General features: G+C 44.9%; 1 protein-coding gene across 7 annotated transcripts; it reads right to left on the minus strand.

Annotated features, from left to right (window-relative positions):
* Window positions 1-419: 419 nt before the first annotated feature.
* Window positions 420-20,835, minus strand: XPA (XPA, DNA damage recognition and repair factor). Of its 7 annotated transcripts, none has more exons than XM_039544485.1 (8): window positions 20,618-20,641; window positions 17,880-18,031; window positions 9,647-9,757; window positions 5,957-6,062; window positions 4,444-4,609; window positions 2,190-2,307; window positions 1,644-1,694; window positions 420-653 (listed from the first exon to the last, which is right to left on the minus strand). In XM_039544485.1, the coding sequence occupies exons 1-8, from the start codon at window positions 20,623-20,625 to the stop codon at window positions 505-507; spliced, it is 861 nt and encodes a 286-aa protein (XP_039400419.1). In that variant the 5' UTR covers window positions 20,626-20,641; the 3' UTR covers window positions 420-504. The 7 variants fall into 7 exon arrangements, 5 of the variants coding, with proteins under 5 accessions (XP_039400419.1, XP_039400420.1, XP_039400421.1 ...); XM_039544486.1 differs by lacking the exon at window positions 20,618-20,641 and adding an exon at window positions 19,040-19,230 and having other exon boundaries at window positions 420-676; XM_039544487.1 differs by lacking the exon at window positions 1,644-1,694 and having other exon boundaries at window positions 420-676.
* Between the last annotated feature and the right edge of the window lie 1,237 nt (window positions 20,836-22,072).

Below are 22,072 nucleotides of genomic sequence, written 5' to 3' on the forward strand. Positions count from 1 at the left end.
CTTCCAATCCCAACTCTTCGCTACACTACAGGGATGGGAACTTACTGTATGTCTACTCTGCAATTAAAAAGCTGCAGCTGGCCCCTGGCAGCTGACTTGAGCTTGCAGGGCTTGGGCTAAGGGACTGTTGCAGTGTAAACATGCAGGCTTGGGCTACAGCCTGAGCCAAAACATCTACACCATAATTAAGCAGCCCCTTAGCACGAGCACTGCAAGCCTGAGTTAGCTGGCATGGGCCAGCCCCGGGTTTTTAATTGCAGTGTAGACATACCCTTAAATTACAGCCCCAACAGCCAGCTGACCACTCATCAAAACCCCTCAATTTAAGCCAGGGGTTTTGTCACAAATCACCCATTTTGTCTAAAAGTGCCCTCTGTGATTAGAGAGTACTGTTTTCTCTGTGCGATCCTGCACAAAGATTTACTTTCAATCATTTTTATTTTACTTGATACAAAATATTAACATTACAAAAGGTGCATTTTATGTAAAATCAATCAAGGGCTATTACATTTTCTCATATGTTAATTCATGGCCACATATAGTACATGTCTTTTTGTACATATCTTCTTCAATGTTTTCTTCGGGTCCGTACTCATGCTGGTGGGAACCTGTTCCTCTTTTCCACAAACTGCTCCTAACAGCTCGACGGAGCTCTGATGAAAAATGTCAACAAAGTCTATGGTAAGTAAATGGTAGTTATTTAAAAAAAGAGAGTCAGCACTAAGGACAAACACCGTTGTGAGGAGACCAAACAAAGAGGGGAGAGATAGCTCAGTGGTTTGAGCACTGGCCTGCTAAACCCAGAGTTGTGAGGGGGCTATTTAGGGAACTGAGGTAAAAATCTGTCTGGGGATTGGTCCTGCTTTGAGCAGGGGGTTGGACTATATGACCTCCTGAGGTCCCTTTCAACACTGATATCCTATGATTTCACAACAGATTAAGGGACGAGAAACTCAGTATTTAGGGAGACTCACATTACTATGTATTCTGAGAGAATGTCTGTTGTTTCTGAAACATATCTAGAGCCAAATTCTGACTGCCTTATTCATGCAAGTATTGCCATTCAAGCCACACGGACTACTTGTATGAAGAGACTACAATAGCTCTGAAAGAGCATTTGGGTTAGTTATTCTTCCAAGTTTATTACTGAGGCTATGTGTGGTATTATTATTTTTTTTGTAATAAAATAGGGGAGGCTATGTGAAACTAAACATAGGAGTCCTCAAAGCTGCCAGGCGCCCAGGTTTTAATTTTGACTTTTTTGATTTACAAAACCAAGATGTGATCTCATATGCCAGACTTTGTTGTGAGTATCTGAGGCCCCATTACCTATGTATAATGTTTGTTCCTGAAATTACTTAATTTGGTAAATTGGAGTTAAAAGGAGTAATTTTGTAAAATTTCTCATCACTCCTCAGTCATACCTCTTATCCACCTCAGGACCTCTGCATAAAGCCTCAAAATTACAGATGCTGTAAAGGAAACCCAAACATGCCAGCATAGCCTTTTTCTTACATCAATATAATACTGCTATTAAGAAGCCTACATCACTATGGTCTCATTAAAATATATTTTCAAACTGGATCTCTGCTATTAACATCTTTCCCCTCAATATTAAACTGCAAGGTATTCAATATATTTACCTAGAAAGACAATGCAGGCAAGTAAAAACTGCAGAGCTGAATGTTCTAAATCTAGGGAAGGAAAGGCATGTTGTACCTTACAGTTTAATTCGGCTTTCATACACAGTCAATTCCCACTGCTATTGCTGCATGCATATAAGTAATGGCAAAAATAGGCTCCTGGAGACAAAATACATGTTCTCATTCAAACAAAGTGAGGAAAAAGTTATTTGGATAGGCAGCTTTACGATATATTGTGGGGGTACATCACGGAACATAAACAAGACAACAGTGGTACTGAATTATCAAAGTTGTGTCTATATTTCTAATGGTTATGCACATTTTCATCTGGCCATATTATTAAAGTGTCCGTTTCCCACTACATCACTAGATGTGGAAATAAAGATGAATACAGACAGACACTACTCTAGCTGAAGCTGTAGTAAAAAATTATTTACATTGACTCTCCATGTCCAGAAGCAAACATTTACTACCTGGTTTTATTTCATGGCCTATAAAAGATAAACCTTAAAAAAAAAAATCATTGTTTAAATTCTAACCATTTACCTTTAACTTTTTTATCAAACTTTTTCTGTTTCATCTTCTCTCTATTATCTTGGCGGGTTTCTCTTGCTTCTTGCAACGCTTCTTCACTACCCCAAACTTCAAGCGAACGTTTTATTACCTATGGGATAGACCACAAGTGTATTCCTTTTTACCCTGAAATGATAAAGATAAGCTGCTCTAGTTTAGAATAGAACTCTCCTTTACACACTTTTATTGTGTTGCCATATCCCACCAACAATCCCTCTTCCATTACCTGTGATAGCAGTGTGGAGTGTACCCCCCTGAATGAGCTGAATTAGGCCAAGTGGTCCCAATCATCCAATTAAGCTGCAAACAAGGGAGACTGAGGCTATGTAGAGCAGGGGTGGGCAAATTATGTCCCATGGGCTGGATTCAGCCCGCCAGCTGTTTTAAGCTGGCCCTCAAGCTCCCGCTGGGGAGCAGCATCTGGGGCTTGCCCCGCTCCAGCCAGGGAGCAGGGTCGGGGGCCGCTCCACATGGCTCCCGGAAGCTGCGGCATGGCCCCACTCCAGCTCCTACATGCTCCAATGGCCCCCTCCAGCACTCCAATGGGAGCTGCAGGGGTGGTGTCTGTAGACAGGGCAACACACAGGGCCGCCTGGCTGCACCTCAGCATAGGAGCTGGAGAAGGGATGTGCGACGGCTTCTGGCAGCTGCTTGTGGTATGCGCCTCCCCAAGCCTCTCCCCATGCCCCAACGCTGATCCCCCTCCTGCTCTCCGAACCCCTTGGTCCCAGCCCAGAGCACCCTCCTACACCCCAATCTCCTTATTCCCAGCCCCACCCCAGAGCCCGCCCCCCAACCACAGCCCTCCCCCCTCCCCCCGCCCGGAGCCCTCTCCTGCACCCTGAACTCCTCATTTCTGGCCCCACCGCTGAGCCCACACCCCTCAGCCAGAGCCCTCTTCCCTTCCTGCACCCCAACCTCAATTTTGTGAGCATTCATGGCCCACCATACAATTTCTATTCCCAGATATGGCCCTCGGGCCAGAAAGTTTGCCCACCCCTGATGTAGAGAGTGCTAATTCGAAGGAAGCTCACCTATAAAGCCAGGAGATTGGCAACAGGGAGGAACCCTGCAGTCGCTCTCCCTGCGGTAAGGGAGAAGGAAGGGGGAACAGGAATCTATGAGGAAGGGTTTATCGAGTAGGCCTGAGAGAGATGGGTCTGACTGGGAAGGCTGGGGAAAAAAAGAGTTTAAAGAAACATGGTAGGAAGTAGTTTAGGGAAGAGAGCAGTAGGGTTGGTGACAACCCAAACCTTAACTGCTTGCTGTAGGGCCCTGGAATGAAACTCAGAATAGAGGGTGGGCCCAGGTTCCCGTACCATCCACAGCGGATTGGTACTGCTAAAACCAGTGAAGGGGAAGACTGCCTGAATCACTGTGGGAGTGACATAGTCAGGGAAGCATGCATGAGGACTGCCTGATGCTGATTGTACAGAGAGATTTTTGAAAGACTCCTGTGGAAGGGGAAATCACAGTGTGACCTGACTGGAGGGCTGAGTCATGAAGCAGCTGTACTGTGACTCCATGAGCGGGAGGAGAGCAACAACAGTGGAAGACTGGAAAGTGGGCACTGAACCTGGTGGAGCTAATCCCAGAAAGGGGTGCCACCCAGCTGTGAGTAGAGCACCCTGTGACACTCCCACACATTAATAAAGCTTCCTTATAAAACAAAAGAGAGGTTACTTTGTTTGAAATGGATTTTCATGCATGGAAAACCAGAGTTACCTACTAATTAAGAGCCTAATCCAACTCTAATTGATTTTTCACGCATCCACATTTAAGAATATTAAGGCATGAATTATATTTCTAAGGGAATCAAAATATTGATCCAACATATTTCAAGACAGTTGTTTTCTTCTAAGATATACATGTCTTTAAGCAACTTGATATTTTTCAAATGGGTTGCAAATGTTTTTACTCAAAGAACAGATCCATATAGATTCTGTGTCAGTAAAGATAAGTTATTTTTTCCTCTGCAACATACTAGTTGTCAGTTTTGTTATCACTAAACAACTTCCTTACTGAATAGGAGAAACTCAACCTTTCCCATTTATTTCAGGGACAATTGAAATTCTATCGCATGTACTGTACAACATATTTAGCTTTGTTAAATGGTAACGCTTCTGGGTTCAGTACCACAATGATTAAATTATGGATGGTAGTGGTAATGTCATGAAAACGCAAAAAAGGACCATATATTTTGAAAAATTTACAAACATTTTCATACCTGTAATTTTAAGTAAAGCTTCATGTCACCCCACTGTGAATTATGAGGGTTTTTCTTCAAAATAAATTTGAGCACCGGTTCTCTCTTATCTAAGTCACAGTCTTTAAGAAGGTAATCTTGCTTTGCCTCAGTCCTTGTTATAAGCTTATGCTTACCTTCAACATCTCTGAAACAGATTTTTTTTTTAAGAGACAGGCGAAAAGCATTATGTAACAGGCTAATATTAAAGTTCAGTTATGTACTGTACAATGCACCTTACACTCCTACTGTAATGTGGGCCCTTGATCTTGCAAACTTAGGCATACAAGTAGTCCTCCTGAACTCCAATATCAACACACTAATGTAGAAACCCCTCTGGTGTTTTGGATTTTTCTTTTTTGTTTGGGGCGGGGAGGGGAAGGAGAATGGGCTCCTACCAGGATCACCACAAAGCTTCTACCTGAGTTTGTCTCCTCCCACAGGTTTTTCCTACAAGAGGGGATAATTGTATACTATACTTTCAAATCTTCATTGTTTCAAATACAAATTATACAGCCAAAGCAGTTTTCAAATGCAAGACATTTGGCAAGCACAAGGAATAATAAAATTAAGCAAAATTTAATTTAAAAGTGTTCATTTATTGGATAAGTAATGAGCCAATATGAACATTCTGGGTACATAAGGTACTAGTGAGCATCTGAAAAATTTATTTCACTTGTCTTGATCCAAAGTATCACCTGACTCTCTTTATCATATGCCCAAATGATTACGTAAGTTAAATCCTTATCAGGGAGATAATTTTAATATATTCCCCAATTTGCTACAAATATATAGATATACTGAAATTTTAAAAATTGCCATATGTCAGTGGGAAAAAGAACAGTGGATTCAGTCAGATTCAGTCAGGTGATGGCTACAAGATTCAATAAATAAACACATCAAAAAATATTTATTCAACATTCAGTTTTCAACATTTAAAAGATATACTTAGGGCTAACTCAGTTGACCATCCCCATCACAGATCTACTCCAACTTACAGAAGCTATAAAAAGTCTTGTTAAATTTGAATATTTAAATAGCTGAACACTTTTTCTACCACAGTGGTTTTTAAAAAATATATCTTTGCATGGCTGATCTGTTATTTACTAATTTCACTCCTTTGAACATATGTAATAATCTTGATGGGCTAATAATCTCTATTACCATATTTAAACAATGCAATATGAATGCTGTAAAGTAAAGAGACTATACATTTCTAACATACTATGTATTTTTTTCACATCGTGCACTAAGAGGCATGTGTGAAAGCTGTGGTTCTTTTGCACTTCCACTGTGAAAAACACAAACTTATTCAATTCTATTCATATAAATTTTCCAGCTGACAATATTTTATCAATAACATTCCTTTGATAGCTCCTTAATGTAAATTAGTTTTTACAACAGAACTGTATAAATCATTAAAATCAAACTTTGATTCTAGTAAAATAATAGTTAATTTAATAATTTACCAGTTTTTGCCCATTATTTACAATACCTGCAATTATCGCATGTTGCCCAATCAAAGTGCTGCATGAGATATGAGTCCATGAATTGTTTGCCACATTCCTCACAAATAAGGTAATCAAATTCTAGTACAGGTCCTAATAGAAGGGAACAAATAATTTTAATTAGGTAAAGTATTTGGGGTTGAGCTTACTAGAGCTTAACATTAATTTACAATGTGGTTTTTATATCGCCGCACTATTCATGTTTTCCCTTCTGAAGAGTTTTCTAAAATTCTGTAGTACAAACTAAGGCCATGATCTTGCAATTGGATCCTTGCAGATGGACCTCTGTCTGTCTAGAGTCCCACTGAAGCCATTTTATCTTTCAAGATAACAAGTAACAGATCCCAAGAATAAAAGTTCTAAAAAGGAGTTCTCCGATTTCAACATTCAAAGTGTATGCATGTGTGCACGTGCACACTCACAGCTTGCAAGAAGAGGTTCTGGTTTAGATTGTTACAGATAGGGCAGATATGGGAAGTGTTCCCTTAACATGGCACCAGGTTAGAGTGGAAGAACATAAAGTTAACCATACGTTCAATACATTTCTATTTGCTTCAGACCAAATGAGAAGCTTTACATTTTAGATTTTTTTTTTAAAACTCTAGAACTGTTGACATTCAAGTATCAGACAATTCTAATTATAGACTCAGATGTATAGCAGACCTAATCTAGCAAAAAGTAAATGTTATCCCAATTTGCATTTCATACTGGAAAGTGTCGGTGCTCAGCATGTCTCAAAATCGAGTTCTAGCATTAGGCTGTGTAATTATTAGACCACACTCCCACTAATTAGTAACAGTATAAAGCTATTTTTATTAGGACAATAATACAATGAAGTTACCAGTGGCTGAACAGCAATGGCGGAAGTGTAGATGCCCTTATCCCACCTACTGACATTTTAAATATTGGAGCATCTGGGGCAGCATGATTGACAGCTGAGATTCAGTGGCAAAGTCCTGTAGGTGATTACTTGCCCTCAGCTGATTCACAATGGAATGAAGCAAGAAGAGATCACAAAGGAAGAAGTTGGTTTTGGTGGAGGTTTTTATTCATTAATTTAGAGGTGGGGAGGGAGAAAATGCAGGTAGGGCTGAAGGACATGCATGGGATCCTCCCTAGAAAAGTGTGGGGAAATGATGCAATCTGGAAGCATTTTAACAGCCAAGAAAATAGCACCCGTCCCACCCTTCTTCACTTTTGTCATTTAGTTTCATTCCCTGCCGCAGTTAGCCTACCTTCTATCAGTTGACTTGAACCTTCCCTATTGCTCCTGCCACTTCCTGATGCCTGAGTCCATCATTCTTGAGACAGCACCCTTTCTGTGACTGACAAGAAGTGCTGTTAACTGTGTAATGGGACACAATGCTGACTTGACTCCTAAGCAAGTACCAACTGCTAGAATGGTACTACTGGACACCATGGATCAGATCCTCAGCTGTAATAAATTGGTACAGCCCCATTGCTGACTAATATATGCTGGTTAGTATATAAATATCACTGATATTATGTATTATCTGCACCATATATATATTAGTATGCAAGAAGCACCAATAACGTTAAGCACAAATATTATAACAGTGATATTCCCTAAACTGGTCTATACCATAATCCTGTTCACTTATGTAAGTATCCCATAACACCTTGCATTAGCTGAAGTAAGCCTTGGCTTGAGTAGATAGGAAAACTGTTAGTATCTGGACATTCAATTATTTCCTCATAGCAGCAGGAAAGGAGTTACCCACACAAACCTAAGAGGTGTCTTTATGGCCCTTAGTACCTGGAATGCATACGGTCAGAACAAAAGATAAAAAGCTACACCATGGTACCAGAACCAACAAGGTAGAAAGCTAATTAATTAAATTCAGTTTCAAATAATGTACATGGTACCTTTTGTGATGTGTCATTCCATATTCTTTATGAAAATACGCTTATGATGTGACTATGACATAACAGATGTACTTTATGCAAGATGGCTCATGTGAGATATAATTGGAAAGGTTACGATTTACTGAATGTGATTATCCTATTTGTATGCATGTATCATTTCTGTATCTGAAGTTAGGAATATTGACTATGTATCTGTATTTCAACTATGCTACTTTGGGTGACGCCCACTGCCAACACTTCAGGTACAACAATGGAAAAGTTAGATAGGGCGGATGGCCCATCAGCAGGACAATGGACTTTAAAAGAGCTTAGTGAACGTGTGGATCAGCCTGTGAAGAATGGCTATAAGGGCCCTACAGAGTCAGGTGGTCTTGTCACCTGATGCTAAAACATTACCTGGGACTTCTTGTAACTTTCCACTGTAAGGGAAGGGGGGTCAAACTAGGAAACAAAGGACATCCTATTTAAGGGTGGGGAGTGAGGTAATCCAGGTAGTCAGTTCTCCCTGCTACCCAACCCGAGACGACTGCTGGAAACAAGTAAAACTGAACTGGGGGAAAGAACTGAGCCCAGGCTGGAAGGGTGTCTGGCCTGTGAAGAATATTATTAGAACCACATTTAGGGTGAGAACTTATATGTAATCAGTTTCTTTAGTGTATTAAGCTTACTTTGCATGCTCTGTTTTATTTTCTTAGTAATCTGCCTTGTTCTGTCTGCTACCACCTTAACTATTTAAAATATACCTGTTATAGTTAATACATTTATTTCTGGTTTATAATATAACCCAGTTTATGTGATTTCTAACAGAGTGCATACCCTCTTCCTCATTGAGGGAAGAGGCGAATATAATATAGCTTTGGGTCTGTACTCCAAGGGAGGTGGACATCTGAGTGCTGGCGCAAGTCCCTTAAACTGAGTCTTCCCAGAGCTGATCTGCAGCTGGATGTGGCCCTGCCTGTGGGTGTGTTAGAGGAGGTTTTAAGAGCCTGGCTCAGCAAGACAGGGTAAAGGGGGCCCATGCTGGCAGAACAGGTAGACTCAGTGGTATCTCAGCACATCAGGTGACTTCCCAAGGGGTCCAATCCGTCACACCTTTTACTGATCAACAATTTAGTGTATAAAAGGATTGCTTTAGAGGTGTAACTTTGGGGAGCACACCGTAACTCTGCTGCACAAGTCTGCTCTTTCGAGACTGGCATCATATAGAACCTTTTTCCTGTACCGCATTAATGAAGCCTGTCTGACGGTTATTTAGTCTCAAGTATATTTCTTAACAAAATAACAAACCAAAGTGTGGTCAAGCAATTGACTGTACACTGAAATCAATGGAGATGTTGATTTGCACCAGTTAAGGATCTGATCAAGTGTGTTCAAATCTTTCATACAGCAGGGGACTGTTGCATCAGTATTTGTTACTAGAGAATGAGGAATCAGAATATACTAGGTAAAAATTGTAAGCACCCAGAAGAGTGCAGACTGTGCCTATTCTGTTACTTAGGATCCTCACTTTCCCCCATCAGACATTTATTTATCTTAAATTAAGTGTCTGTCTGGTTATTGAAAAATACATGACCATTTTCACTACCGACAAATAGCTTTCCATACATAAGGATGTATACATTTTGCACACAAATGTATTTCAGGTTTCTCTGATGCCATTACTGACTTTTCATAATTCCTGTTCAGCTAGCGTGCCACAAAATGGAACAGCTTATTCATTTTAGTAGTGTGTTCATATTAACTATAAATGAGCAATATAGCCATTTTCTGCAAAATTAATCATGTTTTACCTGGCTGATGGACAATTTTCTCAACCTTGTGTTCCTCCTCTTCCTCCTCTTCCAAAAAGAACCCTCCTCCTGTGTCAATTATCTTTGGAGGTGCTTTAACTTTAGCACTTCCTGAAAAGACAAACAAGAGAAGTCAACATATTTAAAGGCTACAAGAATTGCAAAATGTGACTTTCACATCCAACATTCATGAGCTAGCATGGAGATCTTTCTGCTTTCAAAATACACTGCCAATACTACTCATAGATCTAAGAGACCAGGACATGCAGGGTACGTGGAGAATCATTCAACTCTAAGGGCTGGTTTCTAACAACTGAAGGTAATTCATTTGTCCTACAAAGGAAAATACACATGCATAGGTTACACTATATTTGTTACTGCAGAGCAAGGAAAGCAACAAAAGAACCAAACTTGGTGGAAGACTGTTCTTGAAAGCTATACCTAAGGCTAAGATTATGGCACGGAGGTCACGAATTCCGTGACTTCCAGAGACCTGTGACATTTTCCACTTCAGCCCTCCCTCACAGCTCCCAGCCACCGGGGTTGGTGGGGGGACCCCGGAGCTCCAAGCAACCAAACCTGCAGCTCTGAGCCACCACAGGTGGCAGGGGTTCCTTGCAGCTGAGCCACCATGGATAGCAGTTGCTGGCAGGGTGGATTTGATTTAAACCAAATTGATTTAAATCACGATTTAAATCACTAGTTAGGAAGAATCAATTTAATCATGGATTTCTACATAAAAGTGCATTCTTGTTGGTTGTTATAACCTTTATATTCTTCGTAACTCAGAGATAGATGTAGGTTTCATTTTTAGAAGGTACACACTATAAATTTTTAAAGTGATTTATTTTGAAAACTTCTCAGATTAGTTTTACAACTATATCAGAAAATGAATGATTGTTTGGCTATTTCATTTACCAAAGGTAATTGAAGCAGATATTTATGAAGTCATTGGGCGGTGAACTATCTCCAATTCAACAGGTTAATCATTAATATTGGGAGGATCCAAATATTATTCTTGCCATGCTGTATTAGGAGATCACCACCAGACAGAAATTTAAACTGTTTTATTTAACTAAAACAACGTTATATATTCTGGATTTTTTTCTTCAACAGCAAACATATAATATTTTAACAAAACAAGCATATGAATTTTTAAATTTAGTTAAACATTCAAGTTTTTTAAAATCAGGATTGCTTTTGTAAAAATTGTTTTTAACTAAAATAGTTCAATGAAATATTTAAAAAAAAATTAAACTGACTATGTCAGCTAGGTCAACATGAGAAACTTAAAATATTGGCTTCTGCAGCTAACTCAGCCATCTTCACCTTCATTTTCCTGTTTGTTCATAATCTGGAAAAGAAAAACAAGCTTTCCTGCTTTTTCAGGTCCCAAATGATTTCTCAATTTGGAATGAATTAGTCCAAAGGAAGAAAATATTCTTTCTACACCGGCAGAAGAAGCTACTGCTGTTAAAAGTGAGATTATCACTTCAACAGTCTCTGAATCCAAGTGCTTAAGTGAATTCTGTCAGTTCACTGGTGTCACTTTCTTTAAAACATCATCAGCAAACATACATTTCTTGAATGGTTCACCCTTGGCTCTGAAGTTTATTATAGTTGGCATCATGGAGGGATGATTGCTGGATGTCTATGTCATAGACAACTCCTCTTCTTCAGCAGTTAAGGTTTGACCCTGGTACCGAGTACTGAGAATATTTGCAAGAAAATGAGCTGGAGATAATGCTTGTCCCATTCATTTTTTTAATGCTTGTAATTTAACTCTGTCATTGCATATTTCTCGTTTTAAGATCTCACTCTGTTCCTTCCAAATTTCATCAGCGTCAGCAATAAAAAAGCTATTTCCCTGCATTTTGTTCAAGCTACAGAAATAGGCTTCAGGGTACTCAGCATGTGTTCAACATTTCTCTTAAGCCCAATGTTGAGAATTTTGGCTGTGACAGTGCCATCTATTTTTTCACAATTTTGTTCACAAACTATCAGATTAGGTCAGTTCTTGATATACAGTCCGCTACTGAGTTCCATCGCATGTCTTGTGGGAGAGTTAGCTTGGTTCCTCCCACTTTTTTCAGAGCAGCTGCTGCAAAGTGGTTGTTACGAAAGTATTTTGCAATTTCAACAACATTAGCCTTTATTTCTGGGACACTGAAGTCTGGCTAAGAGGTGCATCAAATGAGCATTGCAACCGTATTTTATTAGCTTGGGACTCTCTTCGAAATCTTCTTTTTCTCATCTTGGATACATTTGAAGCATCGTCTGTGACCAAGCTGCGTACTAGACAATTGAATTTTTTTTCACAGCTTGTTATAGCTGTTACTGCTACTTCTTGTTAAGTATTCTGCTGTGTATGCATTTCCTGATGTATCAATTGTTTCTGTAAGGAAGACATTCCCTTCTTCTGTTATCACACAAGCACATACAACCGGATCATTGTGGACACTGCTCCAACCGTCAAGACTCAGTTAACAATTTCACCCTCGAGACCTTTGCACACCACTCAATTTCTCTTTCATACACTTTATCCAGCAATTTGCCTGTGACATCTGCTCTGTTGGGTGGACTGTATCCTGGTCTTAATGACTGAACCATGTTAATGAAGTGTGGGTTCTCAATCATACGGAAAGAAAAATTTGTTGCATAAACAAACCAGGTAATTTTTTCATCAATTACCTCTTTTTGTAATCTGCTGGTTCTTATAAAAAACTTATCTATGGTTGTTTTTGGGTGATAGAGATTTTTTTTTCTTTTTGCTACAGGTGATATACTGTGGCTATGTGACATACATGATGTGACTGAAACACTATCATTGGCAGATAACTCAAACTATAGAAAATGATGGTGATCTTGAAGGTAGATAGTCTTCAGAATCCTGTAGGTTGAGGATGGATTCTCCTAAACAAAATAAGTCAATGCAGTTATTTAATTATTATTACCATATTGCTCATTTAGTATTACTCATTGCATTCACTGAAACTCAGCACTACTTTAAAGGTGACATTGTAAAAGGAAGTTCTGCCTATTTCAGCTACTTATTTTTTATCACAACTACATCTGAAATGATAGTACCATAGAGTAACAACTATATTTTTGCTCAAACATGAGAATTCAAGAATAGTCCTGAAGGAAGACAGGAAGTCCTTAAGAAAGAAGTATGAAATAAAAAAAAGTTTACCAACCTGAAGATCCTGCATGTTCTAACATGTTCCTTTCATCATCTTTAACGCAGCTTCCTCCCGAGAAGGAACACTTCTCATGATGGTATTTCATTCAGGAAACCAAGCCTTGTATTTCTTTGTTGCGCTGTTTGCATTTTGCACGCATGCCTGTCTTACCCACCAGAGGAACTTCATTAAAACATTCCCAAACTGGGTCTCTTTTATGGCCTGATGCTATTACAGGTTTTCCCTTCTAGTGAGAGAATGGTATGGTAGATCTCAAATCAATGAAGGCTACACTCAGAAAGACCTCAAGACTTATGGAATATGCTGCTCAAATGGTTTCATTTTTGTTTCTACTGCCCGTCCCTCCTTTCTCACATTTATCTCCAGACTTCTTCTCCTTGTCCAGATCTATTCTGCCCCCAGTAATCTATTAATTGAACATTTTGAAACTTTGCACTTTTAGAGAGAGGTAAGGGATTGACTCTGTGTACACAAATTTGCAGAACAACAACAGAGTTGAGGTCTGTTATTTCTCACCTCTATATATTATTTATTTTAAAACGTTTTTGCTGTTAACAAGCATGATGTCTCTGGAGACACAAATCCACAGTTCAAGAACTGCAAAACTAAGCATCTCTGATGGTATCTTTTAGACCAGTGGTCCCCAACCTTTTTTGTCTGGCGGGTGCCAGACGAAGAGCCACCACGGACTGTGGCCGGCTGACAAGCATCCGCCGAAATGCTGCCGAGAAGCGACAATGTCAATAGGCGTCGCTGCCGAAATGCCGCTGACAAGCAGCATCATCCAGCGATTTTCGGCGGCATTTTGGCAGCAACGCCTCTGGATGACACTGCTTGTCGGCGGCATTTCGGTGGATGTTCATCCGCTGGCCAGTATGCGAGCGCACATAGATGCCCTGATGGGCACCAAGGTGCCCACAGGCACTGCGTTGGGGACCACTGTTTTAGACTGAGCACTGAGTCCCATTGGGTAGATAGAAAGATTAACCTAAATAATCTATACAGAAACCCCTGGAACCCCATAAGATTGGGTCCCCAATCCATGAACTACTGGAACTCATTTACAAAACTTTTCTTAAACATTACATAACTATATTGTCTCATACTATAGAATTAGAATTTATAATCCCTATTCCATGATGAGATATCTTTGAGCTATACTGTATCTTAATGAAAACAATCTTTAGATAGGTTTTTTCCTCAAAAAGCATTTTATCAAAAAAATCTGATTTTTTTAAAATTTTTTAAATCATTGATTTTTAGCCACTCTGGTTGCTGGACCTCCCTCTTCCCTCCTGCAGCTGGGCTAGGGCTCTTATACCCCATCAGCCCCATTTTGTCACAGTTATTTTTAGTAAAAATCAGGGACAGGTCAAGGGCTTCTGTGAATTTTTGTTTATTGCCTGTGACCAGTCACTGACTTTTACTAAAAATAACCATGACAAAATCTTAACCTTAGCTATACATAATGCCTGCGATCAGAGAATCATAGAATCTCAGGGTTGGTCGGGACCTCAGGAAGTCATCTAGTCCAACCCCCTGCTCAAAACAGGACCAATTCCCAACTAAATGCATGGGTCCAGAGATTATTTTGGTAGTCCATCAATCCGATGACAAATCGGAGCAAATCATCTATTGTTGGTCTCATGGTGTGCCCTCTGATGACTATACAAGCCAATTCTAGAGGTGCACATTTGGCTGCAGATGGTGCATGAGAAGTTCGCGGTCAGTGGGTTTTGCGCTGCTGGTGCTCTGTGATGTCGTTCACGTGCCTCTTGTAGACGCCGGCAGCAGTCTTCCTCAAAGGCGATGCAGGTATTTCTGACTGTTGCACGCCACTGTGTTCTGTCGCTGGCGGCGTCCTCAAGGTCCCTGGGTTTGATACTGCTATACTGCAGATTGGCTTTGACGGTGTCCTTGTAACGTTTCCGTGGACGACCTATATGCCAGATGCCCTGGGAGACCTCACCATGGAGAAGCTGGCGGGGGATTCTGTTGGCATTCATGCGGCTGACATGACTGGTCCAACGTAGCTGTGACTTCATGATCATCATTTCGTTGCTTGTCATCTGGGCTCTCTCGAGGACCTCAAGATTGGGCACTTTGTCTTGCCAGCGGATCTTCATGATGTTGCGGAGGCAATGCATGTGGAATGCTTCGAGCTGCTTGATGTGACACCTATATAGTGTCCATGTTTCACACCCATACAAAAGAGATGAAAGAACAGCAGCTCTGTACACAAGCAGTTTTGTTGACATGCGGATGTTGTGGTGGTTTAAAAGTTTGACACGCAGATAGCCAAGTGCCTGGCTTGCTTTGGATATTCGTGCGTTGATCTCATTATCCAGTGATTCATCACTGGATATGACACTACCCAGGTATTTAAAGTTCTCCACTACTTTAAGCTGAGTGCCATCAATGGAGATACTTGGGACAGAAGCATTTGATCCAGGTACAGGTTGATGGAGAACTTCTGTTTTTCCGAGGCTGATAGTTAGTCCAAAGAGTTGCGAGGCCTCGGCAAACTTGTTGACAATGTGCTGAAGATCATTTTCAGTGTGAGCTATGAGGGCACAGTCGTCGGCAAAGAGTACCTCAAGAAGGAGTTTCTGCGCTGTCTTAGTCTTTGCATTCAGGCGATGGAGGTCAAAAAGTGAACCATTGTGCTAGTATTTCAAATATATACCTCGATCCAGATCTTTCATTGCATGGTTGAGGACGCATGCAAAGAACAGATTAAATAAGACAGGAGCCGTTGGTGATGTTGAAGGGGGCAGATGTGGCTCCATCAGACAATACTTCGCCTGTCATGCTGTCATGAAAAAGGCATATAATCTGGACAAATTTTCTTGGGCAGCCAAGTCATGTTAGAATAGTCCAAAGGGCTTCCCTGTTGATGGTATCAAATGCCTTTGTCAGATCTATGAAGATAGCATACAGGTGCATGTTCTATTCAATGCACTTCTCTTGTATTTGTCTGACAGCAAACACCATGTCGACTGTGCTCCGGCCAGGTCGAAAACCACACTGACTTTCAGGTAGATTTGCCTCAGAAATACTGGCTATTAGGCGGTTCAAGATGATGCGGGCGATGATTTTCCCTCCAACGGAGAGGAGGGATATGCCTCTATAATTTCTACATTCTGCTTTGCTGCCTTTGTTCTTGAAAAGAGAGACAACAGTAGCGTCGCGGAGGTCCTGTGGTATGTTTTCATCCTCCCAGATGCTGATGATCATGCTGTGTAACGCTGCTAGTGCTGCTGGACCTGCTGCTTTGTATATCTCTGCTGGTATCCCATCTTTTCCAGGAGCTTTTCCTGAACTCATCTGGCTAACAGCTTTCTTAATCTCATCTATAGTGGGCAGAGAGTCAAGATCTGTCAGAGCAGGTTGTTGTGGAATTTCATTGAGGACGTTATTATTCACGGTTGATGGTCTATTGAGAAGGTTGCTAAAGTGTTCTCGCCATCTTTCGTTGATGCCTTCTTTATCTTTAATCAGCATTGTGTTGTCTGATGAGAGCAGTGGGGTGGTCCTTAGTTTAGAAGGTCCATAGACAATCTTAATATCACTGAAGAACATCTTTGAGTTGTGCGTCTCAGCACAGTGCTCGATTTTGAAATTATAAGGTGCATGCTTTTACCCAAATTAAATGAAACAAACAGAGAGGTGTGTTAAAAAGCAGGACTCTAATAAAGCACTTTTCTATACTTGGGAGCCAAAGTGCAAAAGCTTTAGTACAAGGTGAAGCTGAAAAGCCTTTTGAAAGAAGTAAATTCTACAGCCAAATAAATGCACGTTGAACTATGTGATCATATAAAAAGATTTAACCTTTGCCAGATGGACTTTTCCTATTTGTCAACTATATAACAGAAAACCCATGAAGCTCATAAAGCGCAAGTTGCCACAACAAATGAATGTTTAGGCTTGTTAAAAAGCAAATCAACAAAAAAATCAACAAACTGGACACCTTTGCTCTCCAAAACATTTTAAGTTAGTGTAAATTATACCTGTAAATTCTTGTTGTATTCTGTGATCCAAATACAAAGATAATGCTACTTTTAAAAATATATTTTAAATAACATGGTAAACTCACATTTCTGAAGTATTTTCACAAATGGGAAAAAACAGATTAAGAAAGTTTCATAGAATGAGTATGAATAATCAGTTTTATCCAGGCTTGGCCATAACAAGATAATAATTTTTATTCATTTTTCTTAGTTTTAATCAATTATATTCTCAGTTGTAAGCATTACTTTTTTAGAAGCCTAAACGCTCGTTTGCCCTGCCAACTTTGGCCTTTTCCATTTGTCAACCATTCATATTTCCCGTCCCATGATTCGTTGCTACTTAGAATATAAGCCAATATGACTCAGTACTACTAACATCTATATCAGTTGGCTTTAACTTGCAGATTGTTTTAACATAAGAATGTAAGAATGGCCAGACTGGGTCAGACCAAAGGTCCATCTAGCCAGTAGCCTGTCTACTGACAGTGGCCAGTACCAGGTGCCCCAAAGGGAATGAACAGGAGGGATAGCTCAGTGGTTTGAGCATTGACCTGCTAAAGCCTGGGTTATGAGCTCAATCCTTGAGGGGGCCATTTAGAGTTCTGGGGCAAAAGTCTGTCTGAGGAGTGGTCCTGGTTTGAGCAGGGGGTTGGACTAGATAGTCCCTTCCAATTCTATGAATCACCAAGTGATTCATCAAGCTTTGTTTAAGTACACAATGCACTAACTTGTTATTCTGGGCAGGCCCAAGAGCTTCCATGGCATATGCCATGCACCATTCAGGTCAGCGTGGAGACTACCCGGATGGAGCAAGGCATGCTGGGACCCAGCTGGTGCCTTTGCAGTGGCTACAAGTAACCAGTTTCATTTCACACAGTACTAGGAGCGGCTCTTGGTGACTGTGGTGCACTCCAGGTGATGTTGCCTGCTGTGGGCCAACACCACAAGCACCAGGACAATCTGGCCCTCAGTTCACACAACCTGGAAACAGGCAAGAAGAGGTCAGGGGTCAGAGCAAACCTTCGCTGGGGGCAACAGGGTAGGGCCGGGCGGCCAACCGGGCCTGTCGCAGCATCAGCGCCCGCTGGCGATTCCGCTCGATCTTTGCCCGCATGGCTGCAGAGAGCGGGGGTGTCTCCCCCGCGGGCCCTGTGCCCTCCATGGCCAGTGACCTACAGTCACGAAAGGGGAGACGTCAGCACCTGCCACCAGCCCCCCACAGAGCCCTGGCCCTCCCCGGGGGGCCTCCCCACACAATGGCCCCAGGCCCCAGCTCCTTCTGCCTCATCATGCCAGCATCCCCCTCCCCACAGCCGCCCCCTCCCCATCGCTCCCGTCCCCACTGCAGCCCCCTCCCCATCACAGCCCGACCCAGCAGCCACCCCCTCCCCATCGCCCCTGTCCCCACAGCCGCCCCTCCCCATCACATCGCATCCCCACAGCCGCCCCTCCCCATCGCCCCCGTCCCAGCAGCCGCCTCCTCCCACAGTCGCCCCCATCACATCCCGTCCCAGCAGCCGCCTCCCCATCGCCCCGTCCCCACAGCCGCCCCTCCCCATCACGCGCATCCCCTCAGCCGCCTCCCCATCGCCCCGTCCCCACAGCCGCCCCTCCCCATCACATCGCATCCCCACAGCCGCCCCTCCCCATCGCCCCCGTCCCCGCAGCCGCCCCTCCCCACAGCCGCCCCTCCCCATCACATCGCATCCCCTCAGCCGCCCCTCCCCATCGCCCCGTCCCCACAGCCGCCCCTCCCCACAGCCGCCCCCTCCCCATCACATCGCATCCCCACAGCCGCCTCCCCATCGCCCCCGTCCCAGCAGCCGCCCTCCCCACAGCCGCCCTCCCCATCACATCGCATCCCCTCAGCCGCCCCTCCCCATCGCTCCCGTCCCAGCAGCCGCCCCCTTCCCATCTCTCCCGTCCCAGCAGCCGCCCCCTTCCCATCGCCCCTGTCCCCACAGCCGCCCCTCCCCATCACATCCCGTCCCAGCAGTCGCCCCACCCCATAGCCCCCGTCCCAGCAGCCGCCCCTCCCCATCACATCCCAACCCAGCAGCCCCCTCCCATCGCTCCCGTCCCCACAGCCGCCCCTCCCCATCGCCCCCGACCCAGCAGCAGCCAGGCCCCGCCCGCCAGAGACCCCGCCCCGCGATACTCGACCAGCTCGCGCACATCACCTGGCGGGGGGGGCGGGGGAGGGAGCGCGCACCCCCCGGGCTCAGGCCGCGGCCGCCAACAGCACCTTCCCCAACGCGACGTGCCGCTGCTGCGCATGCGCCGAAGAGAAGGGCGCGGGCAATGCCCGGACAGCCGAGAGGCGCGCGGCGTCAGGCGGAACGGGCGGGGCCTCGCTCCGTCCGGGGAACCCTCCCGGCCCCGCCTCCGCCTCCCTTTGCCTCACCGCGCAGGGAGCCTCCCCTGCTGCTCCGTGGGGCCCCTCCCACCTCCCCCACCACACAGGGAGACCCCGCCCCCTTCCTACTACCCCTCCCCCACACCACACCGGGAGACCCCGCCCCCTTCCTACTACCCCTCCCCACACCACACCGGGAGACCCCGCCCCTTCCTACTACCCCTCCCCACACTACACAGGAGACCCACCCCCTTCCTCCTCCTCTACTACCCTGTAGGAAACCCCTCCATGCCCCCTCACACTTCCCCTACCCCCTTCCTCTGAGTCTCCTCCACCACTGCCCCATGGAGAATCCTTCCATGATCCCCTCCCCGACACCACATAGGGAGACGTAGGGTGACCAGATGACAAGAACCAAATATCGGGACACATGGGGGTGACGCTGCCAAAGGCAGGGGCGGCTCTAGCGTTTTGGCCGCCCCAAGCAGTCATGCGCGGGAGGCGCCCCGGAGCCGCGGACCTCCCGCGGGCATGACTGCGGAGGGTCCGCTGGTCCCGCGTGGCTCGGCTGTACCCCCCGCGGCTGCGGACGCGGCGGCTCCGCTTGAGCTGCCGCAGTCATGCCTGCGGGAGGTCCAGCCGAGCCGCGGGACCAGCGAACCGTCCGCAGTCAAGCCTGCGGCAGGTCCGGTCCTCCCCCGGCGCCGGGACACCACCCGCAGGCATGACTGCGGCAGGTCCGCCGGGCAGCCTGCCGCCCCCCCTCGGCCGCAGAGGACGCCCCCTAGATTTGGCCGCCCTAGGCACCAGCTTGTTTTGCTGGTGCCTAGAGCCGCCCCTGGCCAAAGGCAAAAAAAAGAATAAAAAATGCTGCTGTGCCGCTGCCGAAGCAAAATATCGGGACAAATGGTGTCCCAACCATACATCGGTTGGGACGTGAGACAAACAGCTAAATATCAGGACAGTCCTGATTTTATCAGGACATCTGATCACCCTAGGGAGACCAGACCCTTGGCCCCCTTCCTCCTCCCCCACTGCCCCCAGGGGAATCCCTCTCTGGCCCCTCCCACCTCTCCACACCTCACAGCGAGACCCCTGGCCTCTTTCCTCCTCTCCTCCACTGCACGGGGTAGACCCCCACCCCCCTTCCTCCTCCTCCCCCACCCCTCTGATACCTGTACCCGTGCAGGTTTTCAAATGTTTTATCTCTAATTCAGTTCCGAATTATAGAATATCAGGTTTGGAAGGGACCTCAGGAGGTATCTAGTCCAACCCCCTGCTCAAAGCAGGACCAATCCCCAGCTAAATCATCCCAGCCAGGGCTTTGTCAAGCCGGGCCTTAAAAACCTCTAAGGATGGAGATTCCACCACCTCCCTAGGGAACCCCTGGCCCTGTTCCTACCACTGCATGAGGGCTGTCGGATGTTATCCCACAAGGGATTCCCTTCATCTCACTTCCATCTTCTTTCTCATCACCAGATGACACGGTTCTCATCTCTGGCACGTCAGGATTTCATATTGTATCAGGATCCACTCAGATGCGTGGTGCCAGTCTTAGATATTAAAGAAACATTTGTTCAGGAAAACAGTCAATTGGTGGATATTCTCCATCCCTCAGCTCCTGGGAGAGTCACCCTCCCTGTAAATGAAGTAATATGAGAGCCTGCTAAATCCCCTGGTTTCATCAATGACCACAGCAAAATGTGGTGACAAAAGATGTTCTGTACCCGTGCAAGCAGCAAAGAATCCTGTGGCACCTTATAGACTAACAGACGTTTTGCAGCATGAGCTTTCGTGGGTGAATGCCCACTTCTTCGGATGCAAGCCGAAGAAGTGGGTATTCACCCACGAAAGCTCATGCTGCAAAACGTCTGTTAGTCTATAAGGTGCCACAGGATTCTTTGCTGCTTCTACAGAACCAGACTAACACGGCTACCCCTCTGATACCTGTACCCGTGCAGGTTTTCAAATGTTTTATCTCTCATTCAGTTCCGAATTATAGAATATCAGGTTTGGAAGGGACCTCAGGAGGTATCTAGTCCAACCCCCTGCTCAAAGCAGGACCAATCCCCAGCTAAATCATCCCAGCCAGGGCTTCCTCAAGCCTCACCTTAAAAACCTCTAAGGAAGGAGATTCCACCACCTCCCTAGGGAACCCATTCCAGTGCTTCACCACCCTCCTAGTGAAAAAGTTTTTCCTAATATCCAACCTAAACCTCCCCCACTGCAACTTGAGACCATTACTCCTTGTTCAGTCATCTGCTACCACCGGAGTGGCTGGTTTCTAGAAATTTTGGTGGTGCCCAGAACCCACCCCTGCCCAAACTCTGCCCCCCCAAACTCTGCCCCCCACTTGCCCAAGGCTCTGGGAGGGAGTTTGGGTGAGTGGGGGTGCAGGACCTAGGCTGGGGCAGGGGATTGGGGTGCAGGTTCTGGGAGGGAATTTGGGAATAGGAGGGGGTGCAGGGGTGAGGGCTGTGGGGCGTGGCTGCAGATGAGGGGTGAGGGGCGTGGGAGGGGCTCAGGGCAAAAGTAGGGGTGTAGGGGTGAGGGCTCTGGGGCTAAGGGGTTTGTGGTGGTGGAGTGGCTCAAGGCTGGGGAGAGGATTGGGGTGGGGGGGGGTGAGGGCGCTGGCTGGGAATGGGGATAAGGTGTTTGGGGTGTTGGAGGGGCTCAGGGCTAGGGTAGAGGATTGAGGGGGGCTGAAAGCTCTGGCTGAGGGTGTGGGCTCTGGGGTGGGGCAGGGCGGGGGATGAGCTTGAGGTGCAGGTAGGCTGCTCCGGGACAGGGGCCAGAGAGGAGGACTCCCCCAGCCCTTGCCCTGCCAGCAGCAGCAAGCTCTGGGGGAGGAGCCCCC

This window comes from Mauremys reevesii, linkage group 6 (assembly GCF_016161935.1).
Source record: "Mauremys reevesii isolate NIE-2019 linkage group 6, ASM1616193v1, whole genome shotgun sequence".
NCBI lineage: Eukaryota > Metazoa > Chordata > Testudines > Geoemydidae > Mauremys > Mauremys reevesii.

Excerpts from the sequence above, each read along its gene's own strand:
- XPA (XM_039544485.1), bottom strand. Across the intron at positions 9,758-17,879 it reads CCCTGTTGCCCCCAGCGAAG|GAAGTGCTAAAGTTAAAGCA; the intron begins GTTTGCTCTGAC and ends TTGTCTTTTCAG. Across the intron at positions 6,063-9,646 it reads GAAAATTGTCCATCAGCCAG|GACCTGTACTAGAATTTGAT; the intron begins GTAAAACATGAT and ends CCCTTCTATTAG.